General features: G+C 36.4%; 3 protein-coding genes across 4 annotated transcripts; 1 reads left to right on the top strand and 2 right to left on the bottom strand.

Moving 5' to 3' along the window:
* Positions 1 to 5,088: 5,088 nt before the first annotated feature.
* Positions 5,089 to 13,189, top strand: LOC113708653 (auxin response factor 6-like). Of its 2 annotated transcripts, XM_027231206.2 has the most exons (15): positions 5,089 to 6,206; positions 6,629 to 6,741; positions 7,369 to 7,467; positions 7,547 to 7,603; positions 7,714 to 7,872; positions 7,976 to 8,060; positions 8,918 to 9,008; positions 9,592 to 9,756; positions 9,851 to 9,973; positions 10,321 to 10,396; positions 10,513 to 10,660; positions 10,861 to 11,408; positions 11,511 to 12,032; positions 12,191 to 12,381; positions 12,825 to 13,189. In XM_027231206.2, the coding sequence occupies exons 1-15, from the start codon at positions 6,164 to 6,166 to the stop codon at positions 13,021 to 13,023; spliced, it is 2,619 nt and encodes an 872-aa protein (XP_027087007.1). In that variant the 5' UTR covers positions 5,089 to 6,163; the 3' UTR covers positions 13,024 to 13,189. The 2 variants fall into 2 exon arrangements, with proteins under 2 accessions (XP_027087007.1, XP_027087006.1); XM_027231205.2 differs by having other exon boundaries at positions 10,861 to 12,032.
* Positions 13,190 to 17,082: 3,893 nt separating this feature from the next.
* LOC113707751 (F-box/FBD/LRR-repeat protein At1g13570-like) lies at positions 17,083 to 17,888 on the bottom strand. The gene is made up of 2 exons (XM_027230064.2): positions 17,703 to 17,888; positions 17,083 to 17,397 (listed from the first exon to the last, which is right to left on the bottom strand). Exons 1-2 carry the CDS (start codon positions 17,886 to 17,888, stop codon positions 17,083 to 17,085), a joined length of 501 nt encoding a protein of 166 aa, XP_027085865.2.
* Positions 17,889 to 17,998: 110 nt separating this feature from the next.
* LOC140014171 (F-box/FBD/LRR-repeat protein At1g13570-like) lies at positions 17,999 to 18,778 on the bottom strand. The gene has a single exon (XM_072064584.1). It carries the CDS (start codon positions 18,776 to 18,778, stop codon positions 17,999 to 18,001), a length of 780 nt encoding a protein of 259 aa, XP_071920685.1.
* Positions 18,779 to 26,092: the final 7,314 nt, after the last annotated feature.

Genomic DNA, 26,092 nt, shown 5'->3' with positions numbered 1-26,092 from the left:
CAGTTATTTCCATATGCTTTTGATGAGTGTTGAATATCTTCTATAACACACTTATGTAGATTAAGAGGATTGTGAGATTTGATTCCTTGTTTCTTGGACAAGAATATATCATCAAACCAATAAGTAAACTTGAGATTAACTATTTTCTTAAAGTACTAAACAACTATTTCTCATGCAAATTAATTTATCGAATAACTAATGACTAACTTTTTTTACTCTAACTTCGTGGTTGAATTCTTTGATTCACTTCCTTCATTGTGCATTCAAAGATTGATTAACCAAGACATTTACAAACTTATCCACACTAATTTTCTCCGATCCACCAGCATCCCAATGTACTTATTCTATAACATCAAATTATATTGATCAATTAATTGTATATTTAACATCTCTTATTTTTTAAATAGTATTAAGAATTTCATAAACAATAAAACAAATATTTTGTTTCATAGCAAAAACAGTCACGAAACTATTTAGGATTTTCTGTTTTAGTCACTAAATATTCTATTTAGCCAAAATATTTATTTAACTAATATAAAAGTTTATTTGTAGTCACTCCATTAATAAAAAAATTACACTTTTAGTTACTCAACAAACTAAAATATACACTTCTCGGCTGTGAAATGTATCTTTTAATTATTTCAATGGCCATTTTGGATAAGTAAAAAGTCTAGTTGCAAAAATAGGAAATCTAAAATAGTTTAGTGACATTTTGTGTAATTTGCTTTTTATTACAAAAGTTAGAAACTAGTGAAGAACAAGGGAAGTTACCGAACAATCCACGACAAGATTGACGAAGGAAAACAAAATGGTAGAATAGCAATTGTTGGAATCTTGGAGGTCTAAGAATAACTGAGCCCTTTCCCTAAATTGTCACTCATCGTCCCATGACAAAACCTATGAACATGTCACTTTCCTCTCTCTTCATTGGCACAGTAAAAATTGACATGTGAGAAATTAATAATAGCGATGGTGCCACAGTTGATTGCAGACAAAACATAGAAATATATGGATAGGGAAACATCCATCTACTTTTACAAATACATGCAAGCATTTTATTGGGCATTGCATTGCGCACGTATACTACTTATATGTGGTTTGTATACATTTTTAGAAGTGCAATATGGGTTTGTATAACCATGCACTTAATAAAGGGAAAATCGTTCAAAATATTTTTCTCATTTTTTAAATAAATTTTTTTATCCTTCACTTTTAAAATATTAACATTATATTTCTTACAAATTCAATTCAACAAAATTTAATCCCTATTTAGATTTTCGATTGCTTTTTAGCCTAAAATAAACAAGGTCAGATTCCACTTTTTTAGAGGTAAAAATGAATATGAATTGAGTCAGATCCCACCTTTTTAGAAAAAAATAATATATTTAGAACAAATCTCATTTTTTTAAAGGCAAAAATGAACATGGATTGAGTTATTTATTTAACTATAATTGTAATCTAGCTTTTTTGTCCCTAAAAGAAAAAATATGTATAAGTTACAAAATGGATCGGGCTAAAAAGTTGTCGAAAATCTAAATTGGAATTAAATTTTATTGACTTGCTTTTGTAAGAACGTAAAGTTACCATTTTAAAAATGAAGGACAAAAAAAATTCATTTATTGAAATGTAAGAAACATTTTGAGCAATTTCCTTTTAATAAAAGGTTTATTATACATTGTTAGAATTGCAGTATTGGTTTGTTAAACTATTAACTATTCATTGAGATTGAAAAGAGGGGTTCAACAGTTAATTAAAAAAACTGTTAATTTTTTAAAACTATGATATTAAATTAAAAATTACATCTGAACTTGGAGAGGTATGGCTAAAAGTCTGTGCATATGAATATTAAGCTTAATTATATAGTGCCCCCACAATTATAATCACAGAAGAGTAAATAGCAAATATGGTCAATAGATTGTCTAAAATGGCATAATTTGGTCATTCAACTTTTTTTTTTTTTTTTGCCAAAAAGATCTCTAAACTCCTTAAAATGGGCCTTTTGAGTCATATAGTGAATTTAGCGAGTAAACTAACCGAAAAAAAGAACATTGGACTTGCTATTATAAGTTTTCAAGGGCAAAAATATCCTAAAATGCAGGTAATTTCCGATTGATTTAGTAGAGAATGACCCAAAAATCATTTTTTAAGGAGTTGAATGACCTCTTTGATAAAAAAAAAAAAAATGGTGATTAGACCTTATCATTCTAAATAGTTTGGTGACCATTCTTATAGCTTATTCTTCACAAAATATACAAAGGAGCAAATAGCTAAAACGATCATTAAATTATCTAAAATAGCACGATCTAGTCACCAAACTTTTTTCGGCAAAAAAGTCACCCAAATCCTTTAAATGAGCCTTTTAGGTCATTTTCTGCTAAATCAACTAGAAATGACTTGTAATCTAGGATATTTTTGCCTTTGAAAACTTATAATAGCAGGTCAAATATGCTTTTATCCGGTTGGTTCATCAACTAAATTGGTTGACATGACTAAAAAACCCCAGTTTAAGGACCGGGGTGACCTTTTTGGCAAAAAAAAAAAAAAAAAGTTTGGCGATTAGACTGTGCCATTTTAGATAGTTTAGTGATGATTTTCACTATCTACTCTGTACAAAATATCTTGTGATGACTAATGCCGTCAAACATTTAAATAGTTGACCAGCAGTCAACTAATGTATCCGGACGATATCTGCCGCTATAATATGTGTTTCCATTTAAGTTTCGCTTTCAATTTTTTTTTTCTTTTATTCTTTACCCCTTTTCTATTTCATTTTTTAGTGCCATCAATGTTTTCATTTTCTCTAAATATGTAAACATTCAAATTAAAGTTTTGATTTCCTTTAAATTTGGTATAAGTTATGCTCTAAATTTTAGCGTAGCTTTTGTCATTTTCATTTTTAGTTGCAGTTGATGCATCATAAGATTTTTTTGTCTAAAATAATTATTAATTTCTCGCTGAGCATTAGTTGTAAAAAAAAAGTGGAATTACATAAATTGATTTTACTAATGTATGATAGTAAATAAGAAGTGATAAATAAGTAGAAATTTGATGAGTAATTTTTACTAGAAGCATACGTATTAATTTTTTATCTTAATTTATGATTATTAAATACATTCTATAACAAAATAAGAATGTACTCTTTTATTCACAAAAATAACTTGGTAAAAAAGATAAAGAAGAAAGAAAGAAGAAAAATGCAAAAAAATGAAAGTAAAAAATTTTACTAAGTATTTAATTTCTAGTTTTATTAACAATTAACGTAGAATAATGAATTGTTCATAAATATAGAAATTACATAGTTGCTAAATATATGCATTTAATTTCTCAAGCTAATTTATGATGATTAAATGTTATTCACAAGAAAGAAGCAACATATATTTAAGTGTGAAAAGAAATTGCCAGTAAAAATAAAAAAACATGAAAGAAGAAAAATGAAAGCATTTGACGCGGCAAAGATAAAATTGGCAAAGGTATCTAGAGTGATGATTTTCATTTTGCAATCCTCACACACAAAAAGTTAACCGATAACTTTAACATTTAGTTATTAAGAGGTAATTTGTAGATTTTGCGAGGATGAGGGATTAATTAAAACTAAACCTTAACTACGGGGGTAAACTGAAATTCACCCCTAAGTACAAAGGGAAATCCATAGTTATGCCTAAATATTAGATAATGTGTAAATTAAATGGAGGTGCTCTATTGTACTTAACTAATTCTTTCGGTATCCTATAATATTAAAGAAGGAAAGAGCTAGATTCATGCTCGTCACAATAATTCGGCACCTTTGATTCATTAATTGTTTTTCCGCAAATAGTTTAAGAAAAAAGAAAAGTTAATCCATTCCCACGTATTCTTTAGTATTATATGCTACTATTAAAGAAGGAAAGGCTAAATTCAGACCCGTCTATGATATTCCGCGTCTCCTATTGATAACCTATTTTTAAATGGTCTTCTAAGGTTAGAATCAGCTATCATTCGAACCAAAAGCCTTACTACATTGGCCTTTGATACCTCAATGGCTCGTACATCATTATTGATAGTTTTGAATTTAGCCTCTTGCAAAATAAAATATGGGTTAATCTTATATACAATTACTATATATATATATCTACACACACACTGACACACTTTAGATTTGGATTAGTTGGTCTGATATTAAATTTAAATTTGAAACTTAAATTTTGTATATGTATCACATATTTAATTATGATAGTGTATATATATATTATTTGTGTATATAAAATTTAGGGGTAATTTGAAAAACAACCGTTGCCCCCTCATTTACTAAATTGCTTTTTTAATCTAATACCAACCCAAATACTAAATAAAATACTAAATTTTGCTGTATTAGGGATTAAATCACATATGACATTAAAAATAGTATAATCATTTTACGTATTTCACTTAATGTAAGATCCAAATTACTTTTTTTAGTTACAAATCAATTGTCAAACAAAATCAACAACAAATAATAAAAAAAAAAATTTGTAATCAAAATATTACAAAGAGTGTACTTTAATACCATAAAAATTCCAGAAACAAACCTTAATATGTTGACAAGAATATTTGTGATGTTAAAGTTTGTTCATTGTAATATTTGCAAATTTTTTAATTATTTATTATTAATCGTATTTGACAATAGGCTTTGAATTGAAAAAAATAATTTGAATCTTATATTAAGTGAAAACTATAAAATGATATACTATTTTTTGATACTATATATGATTTTTTCCCTAGCGATAAATAACAAGTTTTAGTGTTTTTTGTTTAATGTGTGGGTTGGTGTTAAATTAATTAAATAATATAGTAGATAAGGGGTAATAATGAAATCATATTATTTTCTCTCTCCTAATATCATTTTTCAATTATCATTGGGTCTAAATATTACAAAATAATTAACCTCAAGAGAGGTTAATGTAATTTTAAAAATTAGAGGGAGGCCAGTGAAATAATTAGAAACCTCAGGGGAGCTTCGTGAAATTATCCCTAAAATTTACTAAAGAAGTAGTATTAGATATTTGCTGTAAAATCCAAAACATACAACACAAAATTGCAACGCACTAGTGGCAGATACAGGATTTGCCCACTTGAAAGATGGATATATGATAACACAACATACTTATACTGCATACGCTGTAGCGTAGAGAGTCTAGAGACTTGAAAAAGGCACAAAGTAGTGAAGCAGAGCCAACTCAGTACCATCTTAGTACCCTCACTCAAACTCCTACCTGCTGCATTATCATTCATTCCTGGCACCTCAAAGCAAAGCCACAGCTTTCTAAATCAACCATTAGTGTACAATATTCTCTACTGGATACATGAGTAAGTATAACCTTTAATTGCCAAAAGTGCATGTGAGTGGAAAGCTGAGATTTGACATTGAAGTGTCTGTCACTCATGTGGTTGAGCTTCCATGGAATTTGCACAATATGCTTGCTTATGAGCTGAATTCACTGAATTTAGCGAAAATAAGATCTGGGATTTTCTCTAAGGTCTTCTCTTGAGGTGGGTTTTGGTTCTCTTAAGCTCCCTGAGGAATTTTGCTGGTTGTGGTTAAATTTTGATGTTTTTGCTCTCCTTTAACTGAGATCTGTGAACTCGGCAAAGCTTTTGGCTTTTTAGTTTTCGTGAGTTTTGGTTGTTTTGGCTGAAAAGGTTGGATTTTTTGGGGAAATTGGGAGCCTGGAGTTGGATGGAATGTGGTCGTTGACAAGTTGATACATATGAAGCTCCTGATTGCATATGGGCGCTTTTGGGTATGCTGGGTGAGGAAATTCAAGAACTGATGAAGCTTAAATCTATCGTCTTTTATAGTGGAACTGGTTTTGGTTGAAGATTTTTGAGAGGCACAAAAAGCACATTTTTGATCAATTATCATCTATGAAGTGTTATCTCTTGAATCCTTCCTAAAAAAGGTGGTCGGTAGGTGGTGGTGGTGGTAGTGGTGGTGAGGGGGCTGTGTCTGTATATTCCCTGCATGGAGATTTTTGTGTGTTTGGAGGAGGCAAAGTGGAGGACTTACCGGGGGTTGCAGTAAAAGGTGGTCACTGAAAGAACGTCTAGTGCAGTAAGTGCAATACTCTGGTGTGGGGTTAAGGAACTTTCTGGTGAGTGATTTGGATTAGCTATTGTGGCTTCAGAATTTCTTGTTGAAACTACAGAAATGAGGCTCTCTCCTGCTGGTTTCACCCAGCAACCTCCTGAAGGTGAATCTGCTTTAATTTGCTTTTTCATTGTTGATTGAGTTTGTTGGTTGGTTTCTGTGCCTGTTTTAATTGCTTTCCTCTTTTGACATAACACTTTTTGGTTCTGTATCTAAGATGTGAACTATGTAGTTAGATTCTTGAGTTTAGCTGATACTCCAATCAAGTTTTCCATCAAGGAATCTCATATCCACCTACAAGAAATAATGTTCTCGAGTTTAAATTTGGTGGTACGGTTGAGTTTTGGAGTTCATCTGCCCTCTTTTTCGTTTTAGAGTATCAGTGAGGGACGATTAGCGTGTCTATCCTCCTTGATAAGTTGTCTTTTAGCTTGTGATTGCATAAGATTTAAGCATTGGTTAAGAATACCCTCCTACTGAAAGGATTTTATGCCTCTATCGTCTTGATGAAAATTGAAACTGCAGGGGAAAGGAGGTGCCTGAATTCTGAACTTTGGCATGCATGTGCTGGTCCTCTTGTTTCCCTACCTGCTATTGGGAGCCGCGTGGTATATTTTCCTCAAGGTCATAGCGAGCAGGTCAGTTTCTTGTTTTTACATGTCCCTTGATTTCCAGGTCGCTACTTGAAGTGATGTACTTTTTGGGCTAAAAAATTCATGTATACAGAAAGCCCTTCTTCACAGTTCTAGGTTAGGGAACTTTCTCTGTGCGTCTTCCAGATTCAGCCTCCCTCTCTCTCTCTCTCTCTCTTAAGATAGGGCTATGTCATTTCATGGCTAATTTCAGCATACAATAAGTAGCTGCTTGTGTTCATTTGCTTTTGAGTCAATTTTATTTCTCTGTGTCTCATGGAAACTATTTAGGCTATCAAGAATTTGAGTTTCCTAGTTCTCCTCTTTGAACATTGAGCATGGAAAAGTTTGTCAAAATATTTGAGAAGGTTGATTGCTTGTTAATTGTTTTTCTTGTCAAAATAATTCCTTAAGTTTTTCCTGTTTGGCTGGGCGAAATTTTGCTGCTTTTTTTGCCTTTTATCCTTTTAGTCCGTCAACATGCTTAGGCGTCTACTTGTTTCTTATGTCTGAGTTTGACAGTTTGCTATTTGCTCTAACATTTTAGTCCTTGAGTTCCAAAGCTGAATGTTTCTACCTAATTATAAATTTATGAACCATGTTATCATCTTATTATTGATACATATTGTGTAGGTCGCTGCCTCAACCAACAAGGAAGTTGACGCTCATATACCTAATTACCCAAGCTTACCACCACAATTAATCTGTCAACTTCACAATGTCACTATGCATGTGAGTTTTTTTCTCTGCCTTGTTTTCAATTGAGCAGACGAAGGACTGGTTCTAATGAACATTGTTGCGTTGACTTTAGGCCGATGTGGAGACAGATGAGGTCTATGCTCAAATGACCTTGCAACCCCTGAGTCCTGTATGTCAACTCTGATTTGATGAAGAAGTTCTGATTCTCTTTCTTTCTGATTCTCTATCTCCTTACTGTCCTTTCAACTTTTATTCGAATGGCAATTGGCCTTCATGCAGCAAGAGCAAAAGGAGGCTTCCTACCTTCCTGCAGATTTGGGTTCTCCCAGCAAACAGCCAACAAATTACTTCTGCAAAACATTGACTGCAAGTGATACAAGCACTCATGGTGGTTTTTCAGTTCCTCGCCGTGCAGCTGAAAAAGTTTTCCCTCCGTTGGTAAACACTTTTATAAATACCTATGAAGTGGCCATCTAGCTTTGAGCCTTCTGTCCTGTGCATGTATGCAGTACGCATCTGATGGTTTGATACCAACTTGCAGGATTTCTCCCAGCAACCTCCAGCCCAAGAGTTGATTGCAAGAGATCTGCATGATAATGAATGGAAATTCAGGCATATTTTCCGAGGTGAGGACTATTACAATTTTGATCATGAGAGGCAAGAGGGCAGGGCGATTTTTGTTGGGATTTTGGGTTTTTTGTTGGTACTGGATAGATTAGAAAATATAATGCTACTGCCGCTGCCCTGTAGTTAAAATTACATGATCACTAAAGTAATCTAGGTTTTTTCTTTCATTTTTTCCATGAAAAAAATTTCACCTTCCAGGCAAACTTGACATGTTGGTCCGATCAATTTGTCTCTGCACACTTAAGCTTTTGCTTCTGCTTTATGTTGGAGGACATAGGCCTTAACTTCAAGTAACAACAAGGAGTAACATCACTTGGTAGTTGTGTTCTTATAATCTTAAAAGCTTGAGGATGGTGATAGTATACAACATCTCAGGCTTCTTTTGATTGAGTCATCTCAACAAAGAAGGGTTCTGACATTGAATCTTCCAGTCATGAACCTGTGATTTAATAACTTTCAAGAAAAAAAACTCATGACTCTTGCAAATCATGCATTGCATTCGCATGTGGCCAGAAAAAAAATTTACTTTTCTAATTAGCCAGAATAATTATGGAAATTATGAATTCTGACCACTTGAAAAATTATTGCTTTTTGTTAGATACCTCACCATGGGTCTTCAAACACCTTCCCCCTTTTCTATTCTAACTTTTGCTTTATCTGGTAATTTTGAAGTTTATAGCAAGGTCTACATGGTAGCTAGTATTAGCCATTGATATTCACGTTCGTCAAATCCACTTGTACCGCATAGAAGAAAAATTGTTACATGAAAACTGTGACTTCTGAATTAATTACGTAGAATGTGTCATAAATTGGCAAAATGATGACTACCAGGACTAATGGTTTATTCTTATCACAGGCCAGCCAAAGAGGCATCTTCTCACTACAGGTTGGAGTGTATTTGTAAGTGCAAAACGGCTTGTTGCAGGGGATTCAGTCCTTTTCATATGGTAGGTGGTCGAGTCATCAATATGTTCATACTTTTATCCATTTTCCATCATTCCTATGAGATGTATGAATTATATTATTCAATTCTTGTAAAGAAAAGAAATGCAAGGATTTGATTTCATGAGATTGTTTAACTAACTGATCATCTATCATCTATGTCATGGAACTTGGCATAACAAGAATAAGGAAATTTCGCAGAATGCCAGAAACAGGGATGACGTTGTCAGCAACCACATACTTTATTTGGTTGTTACTACAATGATCAGGATGCAGCAGTTAATTTTAGCATGCAAAGTTTGGAGTTAAGAGGAACAGGAGGGGTATGTGAATATAATCATAAAGGAAGAAACTTAAAAAACAGTCCTATAACTTTCTCCTAAAGATGTCTGACAACCTTGTTCTTTATGCAGAGGCTTTTGTTTTTGCCTGACTGATAGAACTTGTGAAGATTCAGTTGTCTGCTAAACTTTTTTAACCTTAACGTTTCATCTGTTTCTCTTGCCTACCTAACTAATTCTTTGACATGCAAAATAATATTCACACTATAACCCAAGCATGTATTTTGACTCGTTTGCAATGCATCAGGAATGAGAAGAACCAGTTACTTTTAGGTATTCGACGTGCTAATCGGCCACAGACTGTGATGCCTTCTTCAGTTTTATCAAGTGACAGCATGCACTTGGGGCTTCTTGCAGCTGCTGCTCATGCTGCAGCAACTAATAGCCGTTTCACCATATTTTACAATCCAAGGTATGTCGACTATCCCATCAAAGTTTGCCATACTGTAATTAAATTCGACCTTTCATATCGACTTGTGTCTTTTCTTATTGAACTATAAATTCAGGGCTAGTCCATCAGAGTTTGTCATACCACTGGCCAAGTATGTAAAGGCAGTCTACCACACTAGAGTCTCTGTTGGCATGCGCTTCAGGATGCTGTTCGAGACAGAAGAATCTAGTGTTCGGCGGTAAGTTGCCTGCTTCTGCTGTTTTTTAGTTTAGTTGTCTGTTGCTATTTATTCATTTACCCTTTGCTGTGTAAGGAAACAATTTAACTTGAAGTGTTATAAAAAATCCTTCTTCCTTGTTTTAGCTTCACATTTTCAAGTTTTCATTCTTTAGTCACTTATATGGACATTTCAGCAAATTATACTCAAAATGTGCAAGCATGTAAAAGAGAAATTGCAATTGATATAATAGGCATCAATTTCATCACCATTCTTGGTATCTAAATTCTTTTTACTTCCCTTAACCTGGAAAAGTTCTGTACATTTTCTAGTTTTAAGATTTTGAATATGTTAATCTTTAAATTCAGCTACATGGGCACAATTACTGGCATAAGTGACTTGGATCCAGTTCGGTGGCCAAATTCATATTGGCGATCAGTGAAGGTATGCACATATACCAACATGAAAATGATCAAACACTTTGAAATGACAGCTCTGGTGTAAGCAATCAATTAAATTACTGGATACTGGTTTGAGGAGCTTTAACTTCATTTGTGTAGGTTGGCTGGGATGAATCGACTGCTGGAGAGAGGCAACCAAGAGTGTCTCTGTGGGAAATTGAACCTTTGACAACATTTCCGATGTATCCATCACCATTCCCATTAAGACTCAAGAGACCATGGCCACTGGGGCTGCCTTCCTTCAATGGTATATTTTGCAGTACCTATGGTTTATTAGATTCTTATACTCTCTCTCTCTCTCATGGTGTGATTTACAGGGTAGGGAGGAGATTTTCTTATTTTGCCATGCATATTTGTTTTGCTATGTGTCATATCAAGCCTTAGAGCCTAGAGCTCATGTCATATCATGCAATATGGCTATAACCTTTTATCTTTTGGCGGCCTCAGGGATGAAGGATGATGAAATGGGAATCAATTCTCCACTAATGTGGTTCCGTGGAGATGTTGGGGAGCGTGCATTACATTGTCTTAACTATCAGGGAATTGGAGTGGCACCTTGGATGCAGCCAAGGGTAGATGCTCCAATTCTTGGCATGCAAACAGACCTTTACCAAGCTATGGCTGCTGCTGCTCTTCAGGAGATGAGGGCTGTAGGCCCATCCAAGCAGGCCTTATCTTCTCTTCTACAGTTTCATCAAACCCAAGGCATTGCTAACAGACCAACTAGTTTAGTGCAACCTCAAACGTTGCAGCAGTCTCAGCCTGAGCCTACCTTTTTACAAGGCCTTCCAGGAAGCCAGTCCCCAGCACAATCACAAACTCAAGCTCCATCACTGCTAATTCAGCAACAATTGCATCATCAGAATTCTTTTAGTAATTTACAGCAACGACAGCAGCAGCAGCAACCTCTTCCTCAACAGCAACAGCAAGTAAATGATCATCAGCAGGTTTCAAGTGTTGCAACTGTCCTGCCTCAGTTGACTTCAAGCTCTCAGGTCCAGTCACATTCGATCCAAGCTATCTCTCCCATGCACCAGCAGAGCTTTTCGGACTCTAATGGTAATTCTGTGACCAGCTCTATTCTGTCTCCACTGCAGAGTCTGTTGGGTTCTGTGCCCCAGGATGAAGCTTCCCATCTTCTCAGTGTGCCTAGATCCAGCTCCTTGTTATCTCCTAGTGGTTGGCCACCAAAACGAGTGGCAATTGATCCTATCCTTCCTTTGGGTGTGTCACAATGTATATCACCTTTAATGGAGGAAATGGGACCACCTAACAACAGTATATCTCAAAATTCAGTTTCTTTGCCACCATTTCCTGGTAGGGAGTGCTCCATAGACCAAGAAGGGACCAATGATCCCCAGAATAGCCTTTTGTTCGGAGTAAACATAGATTCTTCATCACTTCTTATCCAGAACGGGATGTCAAACCTTAGGGGAGTAGTTAGTGATGGTGGGTGTACTACGATACCTTTTCCTTCTTCCAATTATGCTGGTACTACGGGGACCAAGTTTCAACAGAATCCAGAAATGACACCTTCAAGTTGTATTCAGGAATCTGGTTTTCTGCGGTCTCCTGACAATATTGGGCAGGGAAACCCCGCTACCAGAACTTTTGTTAAGGTAAGTTGCCTTGGTAATGACACTTTTGCTGGTGACAACTATGGTAACTCCAGATGACACATGAATCCTCATGAGAATTTGGTTGTCTTACTATTTAACAAAGCACTCCCATAATGTCTTTCCTGCCTTTTTTCATATGTTAGTTGCGCTTTTAATAGGTTTACAAGTCAGGGTCCTTTGGGAGGTCATTAGACATCAGCAAATTCAGCAGCTACCATGAGTTGCGCATTGAGCTTGCTCGACTATTTGGCCTTGAGGGCCTTTTGGAGGACCCTTTGAGATCAGGCTGGCAGCTTGTGTTCGTTGACCGAGAGAATGATGTCCTTCTCCTTGGTGATGATCCTTGGCCGTGAGTATCTTTATTTTCTTCTGTCATAGATTTTTACCTATCTATTATCTTCAAACACCAATTTGCTTGCGTCTGTGGTGTTTGTGCATCACTTGAGTACATGATGCATGACAGCTTATTGCTATGTGCTTTATCAAGCTTCTTTTGTTGTAAAGCAGCACACTGTACTCAATTCATGTCGAGGCTTTTACGGTATTTTTCTTTGCTCTTAAGGTTGAAGGGGCAGAAAAGAGAGGGAAAAGCAAACCCAAAGAAAAATGCAATGAAATAGTCTATTGTTCGTTTACTTTCCTTTCCAATTGTTAATATCCTTATGAGGTGGTCTACATTTGCTTGCCATATTACACAATTCCTTTTTGGTCGTCTTTATTTATTTATTTATTTTTAATTTTTACATCCCCATGAAAGTGTGGCCTTTTAATTGATTCTGACAAACACTGCAGGGAGTTCGTTAACAGTGTGTGGTGCATTAAAATACTCTCACCACAAGAGGTGCAGCACATGGGCAAACGAGGTCTCGAGCTTCTCAACTCAGCTCCCAACTCAAGGCTACCAAATGGAAGCTGTGATGACTATGCAAGCCTACAAGAGCCCAGGAATGCGATTACCAGGATGACATCAGTTGGATCTCTCAATTACTAGATTGATTGAAAGTAATTAAGACGTTAATCTCATTCTGTAATGTTGTAGCATATAGCATATACTCCACCATATATTTCAGTAGGAAGAACTGTCTTCTCAGTTAGTATTTTGTATAAAACTTATATTTAATGTAATTATGCTAATATGTGATCCTCTTAAACAGCAACCGTGTTTACGATCCACTATTTCTTCTCATTTTATACCCATTTTAGATTGAAGAATCAAATATGTTCTCCATTTTATGGATGCTGATCGTTTCCAACATTTGAACGTGCTCGCCTTTCTGGGTACTTAAAAGTATGTATGCCAAATCATTATGAGCACCGCTCTTTTTCAGGTATCCTAAGCCTAGTTTTCAAGCAGCCAATAAACCGACTCTCGAATTTTCCTGCAATACAGCAAGTATGCTAGTTATATTCTGCATGTATCTTATGGTTATGCCTTGACAAGCTCCAGAAAAAAGATCAATGATAAATTTCCCTTGCAAACTTTTGGGACAGTTTTTTTTTTTTTTTTTTTTTTTTTTTTTTCGAAGATGACAACAGTTATATAACCTAATTTATTTTATACTAAGGGGAGGAAGCGAATCTAAGGAGGTTCAGGAATAACTTGGAGGGGACTAAACCACCATCGGACCAAACGAGTGCACAACACACCCGTTTGAATCTTTTTTTGAAATAAACCAATTAAATGTGGCATTTTGGTGGGAGGCAAGGTCAAGCTAGGTGGTGGCCACCAATCCAAAGGCCAAACGAGTGCACAACACACCCGTTTGAATCTTTTTTTGAAATAAACCAATTAAATGTGGCATTTTGGTGGGAGGCAAGGTCAAGTTAGGTGGTGACCACCAATCCAAAGGCTGGTGGTTTTGTGGGACGGTTCATTGTGCCCTGTTTGACATCTATTCACTTGCAACTGGTATGTTTGATGCCATCTCAAAACCAATATGGAAGTTGCCATCCAGGGTCTCATTACATCTGACAAATGGGGTTCATCATTTTTGTATGTATTGTTATGGCTTGGAGTTTAAGCAGGCATGTGGGGAGCTGGAAAGAGATATTGACCTTCAGGGCATGGGCCTAGGTTGGATGCATGATATGGTAAGACGATAATCAAACAATAATAGGTGCGTTAAAGGTAGGGTTGGCACTTCAACAACTCTACATTAATACTACATGGGTGGGGTTCTTCCCCAACTTTATCCACACAAGGAGATGTCGCAATGCAACTTGACAGGATGAAACAGTACCGGGTTGCAAAACAAGTTGACATCAACTTTTGGCAGATAGAAGAGTGCGGTGCTGCTACAATTCTTAAACTGTTGGAGTATTTTAGTAGAAAATACAAAGATCATGCGTAAAGAAAAAAAATCTCAAAATTATTTGATGACCCTTTAAAAGAATAAAGAAAAGAAACGAAAGTCACTTGTTTTGATAGAAATTAGGATTAGGATTCTATCCGTTTTACTGATATTTAATGAAAAGATGCAAAAGAAAGCGATATAGAGCTTTCTAAGTGTTATACAATGCGGATGTACACGACATGCAAAGTGTCCAATCCAATAAGGCCCCAAAATCATTTGTCAAATCTAAGTTATTGTGCACCTTACTTGTTCTTGAAGAACTAGCTCCATTAACTTACAAATTAGCTACCAATTTGCCTGTTTAAGAAACGTGTTTAAAGACAAAGGACTTTCCATGTGATGTGTAAAGCGTTTGAAGTTCCACTTCCACTTCCACATGGTGCTCTCAATTTTCCCTGGTACCGTTGCAAGACACAAAACCCATATGAATCATTAACTTAGAATCAATTCAACAGTCACTTGATGAAGATTCCCATCTAAGCACAGCTTAATCCTCTTAAGAAGAGCTGTTACTTGTGCTTCCGTACTTGTCTTATACTCTAGAAAGGAGGAGAAACCAACAAGCATATTTTTCCCAATCTGTCTCAATGAAATCCTCTCCTCCAAAGTAGCTTGGAATTCTAAGAGAAGAACCATCAGCTTTAAGGTTCTAAATGTGCAACTGTCATATGATTCAAAGACTCGGTCGAGTCGTCACCGGAACGAAGTTTTCCAATCCGATACTAGGACGAGATAACTCCGAGATAGTGAATCACTGATAACTTGATAGAATCATCAAGAATTCGGCCGAGACATCTCTGAGACGGATAGAAACGGCAGAGTCATCCCAAATCAACTCGAATTTTTATTATTTTTGCTAATTTTTTATTATTTTTGTTTATTATTTTTTTTACTTTTTTTTAGAATATTAAATATTTCAAAAATCTGCATCTTGTCAAAACCCGACTGGTATGTCAAAACTAATGTGGAACGGTTCGAACCATGACTGCGACTTTGAACCATGCTGTTGAAGCGACTTTTGATCTTTTTGCAAAGCAATTAGACAACCAAGCCTTTAGTCAACAAAGCAAGATCTAGGACCAGCAAATTAGTAAAGGAATGTGGCTGCGAAATTGATAAGATTACATGAATCTTCGCATTTCTGGGTTCAGGAGCTCCACTATGGTGAAAAGTTGCCTTGTGCATGGCCCTTTCCTTCGTCTCACAAATTTTCATTCTCTTTCTAGAAGCTAGCGGTTTTCTTGTAATAGAAAGGCTCATCTTTCACCGCCAACATAGAAGTTTTGGCGTTCCAAAAGTGACCTCTAGAAAGAAATTGAGCTTCAGATCACCGCAGCTAAATGCTTCATCTTCTAAGCTTAACTCAGACTACCAAACTTGCCCGATTGTCATCACAGTTGCATAACTGGTGCTGTTTGTAAAAAATTTTCAGCTTCTTCAATATTCCCTTGTTGCTAACATTGGTCTTTCTTTGTTTAACAAAAAATAAAAAATCAAATTTGCACCATGTTTAACCAAAAAAATCAACCCTCGTATAATTAGGAAGATATGTTTTCATAGATATGATTAAATCATTGACTTTGCTTCCATGATGCATTCTCAGAGAACTATTCATAGAATATACTTAGAATCTAAAGCTTATTGGACAAATCCATGATTGTTTTTGCGTAAGAGACATTAGGGTAAATAATATTCAAGAAGCTTCACCATCACATCGATATCCTGTGTCCTTGTCTGTCCACGGATCACAGGATTGCACTCCAAGGACATAGAAATCATATAACCACTCCCAGAAGATACAACATTGACGGAGCACCATGGAAGGCCGAGGCAAATACACTTTCGTCGTTTCTTTTTCTGCTTGCAGTCAAGAAACCTGGTCTACCACCAAAGAAAAAGAAACCTTGTTTGTCAACTCTATCACCGGTTCCCTGAAACAAAGGTTGGTATGCAGGTGGACTTGCCTTCTGCTTTCAGTTGCATGCATGGTTCAAAGTCGTGGTCGCGGTCACGGTCGCGGCCCGGAACGTTTCACATCGGTCTCGGCATATCGGTCGCGGTCTCGGTGAGATGCAAATTTTAAAGTATTTAATATTCTAAAAATTGTTAATAATATAAAAAAGAATGATAAACAAAAATAATAAAAAATAGCAAAAGAAATGGTCGAGTCAATCCGTCACGGTGTAACTCGGCTAATTTCTCATCTTGACTCGAGATAACTCGGAGTGACTCGGTGTGACTCGGCCGAGTCAATCCGTCGTGGTGACGTCTCGGCCGATTTCTCGGCGAGTCAAGTATCTCGGTATCGTTTCGTCACGATATCGTATCGGTAGGGACCGAGACGGTGACGACTCGGCCGAGTCGTCTCGGTCTCGGCCGAGACTTCGAACCATGGTTGCATGGTAAAAATGTAGCCAAGAAGCACATGGCTTCTCAAGGAACGGGTTCAAATACTTACTTTTTACTCAATATAATTTCAACTAAAAAAAATTACCAACATAATCCAGGACGAAGAGAGAACCCAAATTAATTACTGTATTATTTACCAAGAATACAGTAACACAGTCTTGCAGAATAAAAAAAAAAAAAAAGTTTTGAAAATACCAATTATATAATTAACTTAAGAAATGACTTATTTGGGTACTAATTATTAACTCCAAACCTTGAACCCTCTTCTCTGACTGACTTGCTTTGGATTAACTAATGATTGGATCTTCATATATGACTGCTGCCCTAGGTGAAGACCTGTGAAACCTTGTCACTTGTTTCAAGATCCCAATTTCTGTTACTTTGTTTTTGATGTTTTCTTTCATGGGGGCTTGCTTGATCAACATTTTCTCCAGAATTGAGGACTTTTTCAGTAAAAGCTTAATGATTTCCATCTCAGATCTTGTTACAGAAATGTTTTGCAGCTTCACTTGCCGAAGTTGATTTAAAGTCAGTTGAGAATATTCCTGCACATCCAGAAAATTTGAAGCTTGACCTTCAGCGTACTCGTCAACCTTGTATACCTAAGATGGAGAGGAAGATCATTTATATAGAGCTATAAATGTTAATTTCATCGGAAATGGAGCTTCTCCAGTTCCAGTTCTATCCAGCTATATAAACTGATAGGATGTCAGTGTAAATTGGTTTGCATAAATGTGAATTAGAACTGAATTGGTGCAAAACTAACAAATAAACCAAAAATATATTAGTTTACATTGAGATTGTACAAGTTTACACAACTGGATGGAAGTGGATGGAACGTCAACTGGAGAGGCCCCAGATCCAACTGCATCAAGTATAATATGGCGGAAAAGCATCAATTACTGACCAGAATTTCTAACTCTTCTAAGTTGGGAGAGCTTCTCAGTAAACACAGAAGAACAGCAATCTCATTCACCTCTTCAAAGCATAAATATTCTAGCTTAACAACTTTAAGGTGGATTAGTGTAGTTGTAATCTTTGCAGGGATTCCACCTGCATCTAGAGACTTTAAAGCAAAGCAATAAACACCCATAGTGAAGATATATACAATTACCTCACAATCTTGAATCCAAAGCAAAGGAGCACCTTCTTTTTACCTTGAAGTACGCATAGTGCAAATGCAGATTCTCAAGACTCAGGAGATCATGAAGTTGCTCCCCCCACATGAAATTTTCCGTCCATGTCTTGGTTTCTAGGAACAAGCGAAACCCTTGCAAGAACCGGGGTATTCTTGAATAAGATAGATTTTACAGAGCTTTTGAAGAAAACAGATTTTAACTTGGGCGCTATGAGCTCAAGGGAGTTCAAGATGGCCGGGATCTCTACAACGGTCAACTGCTCCAGTAGCAGGGAACTGGACATCAAAATTCCCAGTACATCCTCTGCAATATTCACTTGACAGAGTTTCAGGCTAATCAGATGGCCAAAACCTTGGAAATTGGTGGGGGGTTTAATCAAACAACCCCGAAGGTTCAAATGCCTGAGCTCTAGACAGGAAAAAAATGCCAATGGCATTCTGTGGTATTCATTCAGCCAAAGATTGAGGGTAAACTCCTGAACCCCACTCCTGGACAGAAGCACTATCAAGCTGTCAATGTCACGACAATCTTTAAGGCCAGTTAAAGAACAACGAAACTTGGATATGGGTCCTTGGTGTAGTGACAGAATCTGAAATAGAATTTCTGCAAACTTTTGCCTAGGTAATGCATGATTTGTTAAAATTTTATTGAAAATCTTATCATCAAGTACCAGCTGCGGGATTCTGGACCAATTATACCTCCATTTCCTTGATAAGATGCCAGTTCTTGCAGCGTCTCGTGTTGGCAACCACATTAAAATGCTTTCTATTATACTGCTAGGAAGATCACTAATTCTATCGCATGTAGACATTTTGACATTACGAAAGTTTGCAGCTGTTGACATGTCATAAAGCCAATATTACTGTTCATGAAGAAGAGAAATATACGACGGTCCTTCTCCATGATCATCAACCAAATCAACATTGAGAAGTATCCATCTTGTTTCCTGGTACAAAGTGAAAACAAGTGTGCAGAATACCATGTCAACCAGATTAGCTAGCAACAGAGAGAAGAACAGAACCAAATTGCATGTTTGCAGTTCATAAAACAGTTTATTCACAGAAAATTTTCCTTTCAAGTAATGTACCAGATTTCTGTCGTCATTGATTAGGAGTGTTCATCTAACACATTCCTAGGTCTGGAATTGCCATATGAAATGAATAATAGATTATAAACCAACCATCGAACATGATGAAACAAGGTATAGGAACAACTAACAGATACATGATTACATATACTGGCTATAAACAAAAACTAATCACTAAGAGCCCAAGTGAGAACATTGAGTCCATGGATACACAAATGGTGGAATGAGTGCTGGTGCGGTTTTGTTTCTATGCGATTCAGTCTGATTGTTATACTTGTTATATTAATTGGTTTACAAAATCACATTGCATTGTTGAACTCGTGAAAAATGTAGTGTACATGGATAAAATATTTCACATTATAATATAATTGTATATCGAAAAATTTAAATATGTACAATAACTGGACCAAATTATACACAATGCAGCCGCACTGGTGCCCAGTCCCTCAAATGGCTTCCATGTAAAAGAGAATATCGCAAAAGGGAAATCAAAACAAAGGTTTGAAATCAATGCATTTCCCTCAAAAAAAAAAAAAGAAAGAGTCGATCCATCACATCCTCATAAAAATAAGTATTTGTCACTCAAATTTGTATGTCAAAGACAGTGATTTCTCTCTAGTATACCCATCTTGCAGTACAATTTTCAAATATTAGCACTGTTCCTAGTTGTTAAGATGAAGGCTCATTTTTGCATCATGATCTGAACATATACTAAATTCTTTCGTAAAGCGAAATGGAAGTCTTTTGCATTTTTAACATTATGAAAAAACAAAAAGAGGTCACAAGTAGTATTCCTTTTTTCAAATAAACAGAATCAAGAGTGATTTCCCACTTACTCCCTTGATGACTTGAACCGCAACCTAGTACATGTAAAGCATCTTATCAACTTTTAAATATTTGCTTGACATATAAGCAGCGAAAAAAGACCTGTAGATTCTATCCTTCAAAACACATGAGCGTCTAATAACCACGTTGAAAACTGGGTAAATTGTACCTTGCATGCAAGTTTTTTAATGTCTTCCAGTCGATCTTTTCCCCCCTTTTCCCTTTTCTTTACCAGTAATCCAACTCCAAAATCATGAACCCTGTTGTTTATCCAGCGAAATAAAAAAAAAAACCAACAAATAATGCACAAATTCCTTCACACAACACATATTTATACGGGAAAAAAGGAAGGACAGAAGAGAAAAATTTTGTTTGAGAAAATTTGAGTATATTAAAAACAACAAAGAAGGACAGCTAGACTTACTGGATACGAGTTTGGCTGAAATTTTCAGGAAATAATCTGTATGTAACCTAAGCTAAGTGAGGTTACGAGTTTGGTGTAATTTTCAGGAAGGGAAAAATGCACTTTTCATCCTCAAAGTTTGGAGGGTTGACCAATTTCATCCTCAATGTTTAACCCCAAACACATTTCATCCTCAATGTTCCGTAATTTTGACCAATTAAGGACAATTGACGGGAAATATCCAATTGACCGTTACAACCAACGGTTTTACCCAACAAAAAATGGGTAAAACCGAATGGAGCTAACTTTAAAGGAACAAAATGCAACGGACGGACAAAAAGCTCCATTGTTGTCCTTTTTCCCTCTGCCCTTCAACCCCAAAATTTTCTTGCCAATCTTTGCAGCTTTAAACATTCATCCTCAGAGCATCTGGCAGTGGAGCTCCCTGTGCTCTTATTTTTGCCTAAATGAGGAGCAGAAGTTCTGAAGTCTCCAGTGGTTCATCAACTCCATTCTGCAAGTGTGGGTTAAGAACAAAAATGAGCACCTGTTGGCGCGGCGAGAATTCGGGAAGAAGATTTCTTGGTTGCTCTCTGTGGCCGGTAAGAAATATTTGTCTAAAAATGTTGGTCCTTCAATGTGTTAATTTAGCTAACTAATTTCTGAGAAATGTCATTATTGTTATGGTAGAGACCCGAGAGATGCAGGTACTTTGAATGGGTTGATGAGCCAATTTGTCCAAGAGGGAGAGTTCTCATTCCTGGTTTGCTGAAAAAGACTAACAAAATGGAAGAACAAGTTGAAAGAATGCGTAAGAGGGAGAAATTTTTTATTATAATAATTGTGCTTTTGGTGGTTTTGCTAGTACTGAGTTGGAGCAGTAAAGGCGAGGAAAAAGTAAAGGGAGGCAAGTTGCTGCTAACACTGGAGTGATTTTGGTAAAATTGCAGAAGAAAGAACATTTTGAAGCTGGCTGTGTTTCTTTGTTGGAACGAGAGTTGCATTTTTTCCTATGAAGTAATATCCAATTGCAGGGTATAGAAAGGGACTTATTTTGTTTGTACAAAGGTTCCAAATGAACTCTGCAATTTATGTAAAAGGTGGGATTTAGGAAGGGAAATGTATCTTGCAAAAATGCAATTTATGAACTCTGTAATTTATTTTGTTTGTAAAGCTATGCGTTGAGTGTAAGAAAATGGTCCTTGTCAAAGTGTTGTTCATATCATAAATATAAAATGGCCATGAACTGATGTCCCACATGTACTGATAATACAAACAAATGCAAATAAACCACGCTGGAAAACAAATGCAAATAAACCAAACTGGCAACTAAGCTGATAAACCAAGATTGTCCCACATGTACTGATAAACCAAGTTGGAACAGCTGTACAAACAGATGAAGATGAAAACAGCTGCCATATATGTATATCATAACTTCAATACAATTAAAGTGCATTCTCAATGAAATAAAGCAAACTACATGACTGTTGTTGAACATGGGTCCATAAATGAAATAAAGCCAGCTATCACATTACAGCTTGCACTTCCATAATTACTAGGCAAAGCAAAAGTTGAAACAACAAAAGTCATTCACTAATTACAAAAGCAGCAACTTGGCTTGAACAAAAGCAGCTTGGCTTGAAGAAAATTCAGCATGTTGTTTCTCCTATCACAGTAGTTTCTCCTTTCCCTTCGATCTAGATGAACTAGGAACACTTAAATCTGCCTTGCCAGCAGCAGCAACATGCATATGAACATCTCTAATCCTGAATCCCACATGTACTTGTTCTTTAGTTTGTGTTCTGGGTTCCTTGGTGCTATATTTCACTTGAGACCTTGGCAGCCCAAACACTTCGAACATATCCTGGTCTACTTGATCTGGGGCAGAGGATGTTATGTCAATCTCAACCAGTGGCTCAGCATCCTGTTGATGTTCAATGTTTGAATCATCATTACAAACTGCAGCTGCAACTCTTCTTGTATGTCTATGTCTCTTCTGCACAAAACAGTGAGGTAGCAAAAATCAAATTGCATAAAGACAGAAAAATCAAAAGATGTAGCAGGTTTTTCTACCCTTTTATTTGAAGACTCAGCAGCAGGCTTCTTGGTTTTCTTTGTTCCCTACAGTTTAAAAGGAAAACATGTCATTTATATAACAAATATCAAAGATAGCTGTAACAAGTCATCAAAACAACTTACAACTTTTTTTCCATCTTGGCTAGCTGGATTGTTGGTAGAAGCAGCAACTTGGCTTGAACTAATATCAGTTTCTGCAACTGCAGGATCTTGAGCATCTTTGAGAAGCTTGCAGGACCTCATATTATGTCCCCTTTGATGACAGTATCTACACTTGTTAATCTGTCCCACTCTTGTCACCTTCTTCTTAGTTTTTTCCTTGGCTTGTTGAACCTCCTCTGCACTTCTCCTTCTCAGCTTCTTAGGCCTTCCAGGTGCTCTCCCATATAAGGGTGGTAAAGGACCTTCACCAACATCAGTAAGCCCCCATTCACTTTCTCCATTCATGGGACACACTGATCCTTCATAGCACTTCATATATGTCTCCACTGTATACCATTTTGAAACATATAGCAGAGGATCCTTTTTAGCCATCCACAATGCAGCAATGGCATGGGGACAGGGAATACCTGTTAATTCCCATTTTCTGCAAAAGCATGTTTGCTCCTTGATGTTCACTGCATATTGGTCACCATATGGGCAACTGACTTCATAAAGATCATCATTTGACTTGAATGGAAAACAGTCAGGTGCTCTATCTACATTTTTCTGCATAATGTGAAGAATTTTGGGGCAATAAGGATAAGTCTGCCACTTCTCTTTGGCCAGATCCCTATTTTTTTGCATTCTCTGCATCATGTACAACCGTATTGCTTCAAACATTTCAATTATTGGCTTCTCCCTAGCATGAAGAATTTTGCTGTTGAAGCACTCACAGATATTATTCAATAACATAGCACATTTAGGATGAGTGCTAAAATAAGCTCTGCTCCATTGACTTGGTGGTTTGCCATCAAACCACCTGGCTGCTTCTATATCAATTTGAGCTATTGCTTCCATTCTGCTAATGAATTGAGCTAGTGTTGTTGCTTTGGCAACAGTCCATAACGCTCTCCTCAAACCTTCTCCTTTGAAACTAGCAGATGAAAAGTTATTGTGCAAGTGTTTCACACAAAAACTGTGGGCTGCATTTGGAAAAATCATATCACATGCTTCAATTAGACCTTTTTGTTTGTCACTCATTATTGTCCACTCATAATCCTTTTCAATCTTCAAATCTTCTTTCAATAGTTTGAAGAACCAGCACCATGAGTCCTTACTTTCACCCTCTGCTGCAGCATATGCTATTGGAAAAATGCCATTATTAGCATCAACTCCAACAGCTGCTAGCAAAACTCCTCCTACTGATCCTTTCAAAAAAGTACCATCTACTCCAATAAATTGCCTACATCCAGTTAGGAAACATGCTTCACTCCAGCAAAACAAATGTACAGCCTCTCAAATCCGCCTTTCCCTGTTTTTGAGTCTCTAAAGCCATCAACAGTTTTCATTATAACAGTGCTACCAGGGTTGGATCTTAGAATTTCATGCATATAAACTCCTAATTTGCTGTACTGGTCCTTTTCATTGCCCTGAACAATTTTCATTGCTTTTCTCCTTGTCCTATATGTTTGATTTTTTGTGAAGGAGCACCTATTTTCTTTCATTACTGTCTTCCTAAAATGCTCCAAATCTAATTTAGGATTACACCTAAACTCTTCACAGTACTTCTTAGCTACCCATCCAGAATGCACAAGAGGGTTATCATATGTAAAACCACATGTGTGATTATCTTCAAATGTTCTTATTTGAATAGTTCCATCCCCACTTAATTTTCTAGCATATATAACCCAATTACATTCACTATTTCTGCATCTAGCCCTCACCCTCACTCTATCTTGTTTCACAAACTTACAAGGCCTGCCTTGTTTCACACTATAATTATGTACAGCAGTCTTGAAAAGTTTCAGACTTGTAAAGGACATATACAGCTCTAATTTTGGATTGTCAATATGCTTAGGATCAAAACTACGAGACCTCAATTTAGACTCTTCATCATCAGACTCATGAATGCTTTCAAAATCAGATTCAGAATTAGGAACCTGTTCTGTTTCATCAGAATCAGGAACCACCTCTGCTTCATTCAAAGGATCAGGAACCACATTTTCTTTCCTGTGATTTTCTACTCCCAACCATTCAGCATTTTTGTCAACATTATCATGAAATATACCATCATCATCATCATCACCTATTTCATAATCTGAATCAATAGCTGAAAAAAAAGTCTCATCACTTGCGTCAGAATCATTATCACAATTATTAGCAGCACACCTTCCTTGACCTTCATCCCTAATATTATTGTTACCATCACCATTTTGGAGTTCATTTTCTGTCTCATCTACCTCATACGGATCATAACCAAGTTGTTGCACTAGAATTTCATGAAAAGATACTTCAAGATATAAGTTAACTTCCTTAGTTGGTCCAACCTCCCCCTTAACATAACCATTTAACTCCCTACTGCTGTCTATCCTCCTAAAGGTGTTATTTTCCCAACCATAGTACACCTTATGACCATATACACCAGCACTCTCAGTTAATCTATCCACTTCGAAAACACTTAGACCTATACTCTCAACATAGTCAAACACACACAAATCTCCACCTTCGTAATGGGGATCAGGAGTATATGAAATGAGGCCTCCATGGTGACATCTTAATGTAATAAATGTGCTGCCCGTTTCTGGTTAAAGAAAATAATATAGATCAGACTCTTAAGGAAAAAAAAATGCTTCATCATTTCAGCACAACAAATTGTTGACCCACACAAAACTACCAAACAAGGACCACTTTCACTTTTTCCATACACATGGCCAGATACATATGGCCGGCAAAATGTACCAAGTATTATTGTTTATTAATCACTCTCACCACAAATTTATAGTCAATCGGCAACTATCATCAGACATAAGGGACCACATTCACACTATAATAATCAAACCAAGACAAATTTTTTGATTTATTTATACCTCATGCAAATGGCCAAATCTGGAAAAAAATTAGCCGTACATTGTAGTGGGGAAACAGTACAAACACAAGGGACCACATATCAGGTTTCCTTCTCCAAAAAAACACATATCTTTAGGCAATGTAGTTGTTGATTTTGGGTATAAATGCCGTAATTTGGGGGTGGACAAATGTGGAGCTCTTTCTTCCGCAATGCCATATTTTTCTTCACCTAAAATGCTCCACGGATGCCGTCTATGCCCTCCTTCTTGCTAGCAGATGCTCGAAAAGTGGATGGAAAGATTGGCACAAAAATTTTTAGGGCTGACAACGGAGAAGAAAGAAGGAGAAGACAGAAGCTTTTTTCCTTTCGTTTTGCTATTTTGTGCATTTTTGTCCGTTAGAATAAATGGGTCCATTCGGTTTGACCCGGTTATATTGGGTATAAAGTTGGATCTAACGAATTGTGCTTCTCACGTGCAAAGTTCCGTCCCAATTTTTGATTTGTCCTCCAATTCCCGTCAATTGTCCTTAATTGGTCAAAATTACGGAACATTGAGGATGAAATGTGTTTGGGGTTAAACATTGAGGATGAAATTGGTCAACCCCCCAAACTTTGAGGATGAAAAGTGCATTTTTCCCTTTTCAGGAAATACGAGTTTGGTGTAAAATTTAGTCTTTTAACGTAACCTAAGCCAAAAGTTAGCTTAGATATTAAGTTTGCCGATTTCAGTGGAAATAACGTAACCTAAACCAATATAGTATGCATGAATAGGTGTAAA

This window comes from Coffea arabica, chromosome 9c, assembly GCF_036785885.1.
Source record: "Coffea arabica cultivar ET-39 chromosome 9c, Coffea Arabica ET-39 HiFi, whole genome shotgun sequence".
NCBI classification, from domain to species: domain Eukaryota; kingdom Viridiplantae; phylum Streptophyta; class Magnoliopsida; order Gentianales; family Rubiaceae; genus Coffea; species Coffea arabica.
Note: the sequence above shows the minus strand (reverse complement) of the source record. Positions and strands in the feature narration are given on the sequence as shown.